Genomic DNA, 3,133 nt, shown 5'->3' with positions numbered 1-3,133 from the left:
CTCTAAAAAGTGGGTTTTGCCTAAGTAGTCTAAGAAGGATTGTGATAATAACATGTGACACTCCTTATAAGTAGGAAAATAAGGGCATTTTGGTAATTATAAGTAGGAGTGTGAAGATGACATGTGACACCCTTTTTGTTTTCTCAAAAATACAAAAAAAAAACCAGTACAAAATATTTAACATAAAAAATCAGTATAAAAAAAATATAGCACAAAAAACTTAGTACAAAAAGATTCAACACAAAAAAAATATCTAATACAAAAAATCCAGCACAAAAAAAAATTAGTACAAAAAAATTCTGCACAAAAAAAATTAATACCAAAAAATATTTTAAGACAAAAAAAATCAAGCATCAAAAAATTAGCACAAAAATGTAGAATAAAATCCAGCAAAAAAATGCTATACAAAGGACGCTCGATTTTATAGTGAAACTTTTATAAAAAGAATAATGTCGGATAAAAAAGTTATAAACATTTAAAAATGAGGGTGGAATATGCATGTGCCTTACATGTAGAGAGATAATGCCAATAAATAGAATTTTCTAAAGATACCATAACACTCCTCTTTTTTCTTACATTTCATCTTAATCATTGATTTGAAAAATAAAACATTAAGATTTACTCTCACCCTACTTAGGCAAAATAAACTTTTTATTTGATCATACCCCATACTATTACTATTACTAGTACCATTATATATATATATATATATATATACACATTTCGGAGAGATGGATAATGATAAAACAAAAAAAAAACTTTAAAAAAAAGCTTAAAAAACACAATTTTTTAAATATTTTTTGGCTGTAAATCAACATTTTAAAATATTAAAAAATTGAAATAAAAAATAAAAATTAGTCTTACACATAACACTAGAAAAAAAACCTAATCCCCTTACCAAAAAAAAGAAGGAAAAAAAAAATTAAACCCTAAATCTAAATCCAAAAAAAACCTAACACATGTGCAACATATGTTCACTTGTGTAATTCTAATTTATTTATTTTTTTCAATTTTTTATTCTTAAAATGGCAAGACTTACAACCAAAAAATTTTTTTTAGAAAAATTGGTATGGTTTTAAGCTTTTTTAATAGTTTTTTTAGTTTTCTCACATTTAAGATGACCCTCCACACACACACACACACACACACATAATTGATTCGTTAAAGGAGGAACCACTACTAGTTGCGAGAACCATGAGAACTCCTATCATCCAATAGAATTTTAACATATCACCTATAATCAGTTTAATTCAAAAGGGTATTTTAGTCTTTTTCTCTAAATGTCACATCCCCTCTCTTTTGGAGAATTTCGCTTTTTGATCATTTTCGTTTGTTAACCTTAAAAAAACTGAATACACGTTCTTTTGTGTGAATGTTTCGGAGTAGACTTTTCCGAAAATGGAGTCGTATTCAAAATTATTATTTTTTTGTTATTGTAGGCTATAGCGAATGACGCAATCATTGTGGTACTCTGACGAACACAAACGCTTATGAGCAAGTTAACATCATTGCTGGTATTTTGACGTTATCAAAAGCGGTATCGGTGTTCACTTTTATGGTTTTTGATGAACCAAACCAATGATGACCAAGCTCATGCTGCATTGTGAGGAAAAAGTCGACCACACTTATCATTTTGATTTTGAACTATTATTAGTAGAAATCTCTGTGGCTAGAAGAACCAGGAGTTAGTTGAATTTGAGTGAGTGGGGTGTTTGAAATATTTCTTGAGATGTCAATAAGGTTTGTTGTTGTGGTGGTGAGAGATGTAGTGGTGAAAGATGTAATGGTGAAGGTTGTCTGGGTGGTGTAGGTTGTTTTGGTGGTGAAGGCTGTCTGGGAGGTGATTGATGTGGTGGTGATTGTATTGGTGTAGGTTCAGGTGGTGGAGTTGATGGTTTACTAGGTTCTTTGGCTGGTTTCTTCTTCAACACAATCTTCGGTTTTGTAATCTTCATAGTAACTTTCTTGATTTTCGTAGATACAATCCTTTTCTTTGCACCTGCTTTCTTTTTGCCGCTTGAAGGTGATTGTGATTCAGAAACATGCTCAGGAGATGGTACGTATGCAGCATCATCTTTCTCCTGTCTCTTCCTCTTCTTTAATTGTTTCTCTTTCTCTGTAGCTTCTTGAATTCTTCTTAGACGTTCATTCTCATCTATTTCCTCATCTGAAGAACTCGAAGAGCTTGTTGTACTTTTCTTGACATCATCACCTTCAACATCATCGAGAAGCTTCTCTTTCTCAGCTTCCACATTAACTGCTTGCTCAGACACTAAATCATCAACATTAAGCATCACTTGATCAATATCAGCATACGGATTTTCTTCCGCAGTAACAACCGGCTCATCTACCTCAGGTTCATCAACCAATAACGTCTTTGTCACTTTCTTTTGTTTCTTCTTTGGCTGCGATGAAGACCCCTCACCCTCTTGTGATTTAGGGGTGGCCTTTTTGCCTCTCCTCCTCGTTTCTTTGACAAACCAGTCATTTCGGGTGGTTTTGAACTCCTCAAGAGTCTTAAGCTCATCAACGTAAGCTGCTTCCTTCCTTTCTTCTTCATTTCTCCAGTTTTGATGATCAACTGGATCAGGATCAACGTAGTTCACATCTTTGATATATCCAAAGAATTCTGCTACTACTTTTGGTTCAGGGTGGTTTGGGTGATATCTCGCAAGCTGCTTTAGAGAATCGTTGCTCATGTGTGACTGAACTAACAAATCATTCTTTAAATCCCATTCAATCTCTGGATATGCATGATCGATCAGCATCTGCATAAATCTTGGATAAGTCCAAGTTCGACTCTTTGTAGTAATATTTTCGGCCATATAATGAAAGACAATGTGTGAGAAATTATATTTCTTGTTCAACACCAATGCAGTGACCATGTTCATCTGATAATCGCGCATTGTATCGTAACTTCCCTTGGTATGGCTAAGTGACATCAATATACAATGAATAATAAACTTGTAGGGTTTCTGGAATTTTGACTTCAAATAATTTCCAACATTCAATCCTGAGCATACAACCCTTGACCACCCGTTCTGGAAACTTTGTTGGCGATTCTGCATCGTCCGGAAAATTCACAACCTCACGAATGAGTGCCTCAGTAACAACAATTTCCTTCTTTTCATTA

General features: G+C 33.4%; 1 protein-coding gene across 1 annotated transcript; it reads right to left on the bottom strand.

Moving 5' to 3' along the window:
• Positions 1-1,685: 1,685 nt before the first annotated feature.
• On the bottom strand, positions 1,686-2,906 carry LOC110892393 (transcription initiation factor TFIID subunit 3-like). The gene has a single exon (XM_022139559.1). It carries the CDS (start codon positions 2,904-2,906, stop codon positions 1,686-1,688), a length of 1,221 nt encoding a protein of 406 aa, XP_021995251.1.
• Between the last annotated feature and the right edge of the window lie 227 nt (positions 2,907-3,133).

The sequence above is a fragment of the Helianthus annuus genome, chromosome 12 (assembly GCF_002127325.2).
Source record: "Helianthus annuus cultivar XRQ/B chromosome 12, HanXRQr2.0-SUNRISE, whole genome shotgun sequence".
Taxonomy (NCBI): Eukaryota; Viridiplantae; Streptophyta; class Magnoliopsida; order Asterales; family Asteraceae; genus Helianthus; species Helianthus annuus.
This window is presented reverse-complemented; position numbering and strand designations above follow the sequence as displayed.

Coding starts and splice junctions, on each gene's coding strand:
- LOC110892393 (XM_022139559.1), bottom strand. CDS start 2,906: ATGCGCGATTATCAGATGAACATGGTCACTGCATTGGTGTTGAACAAG.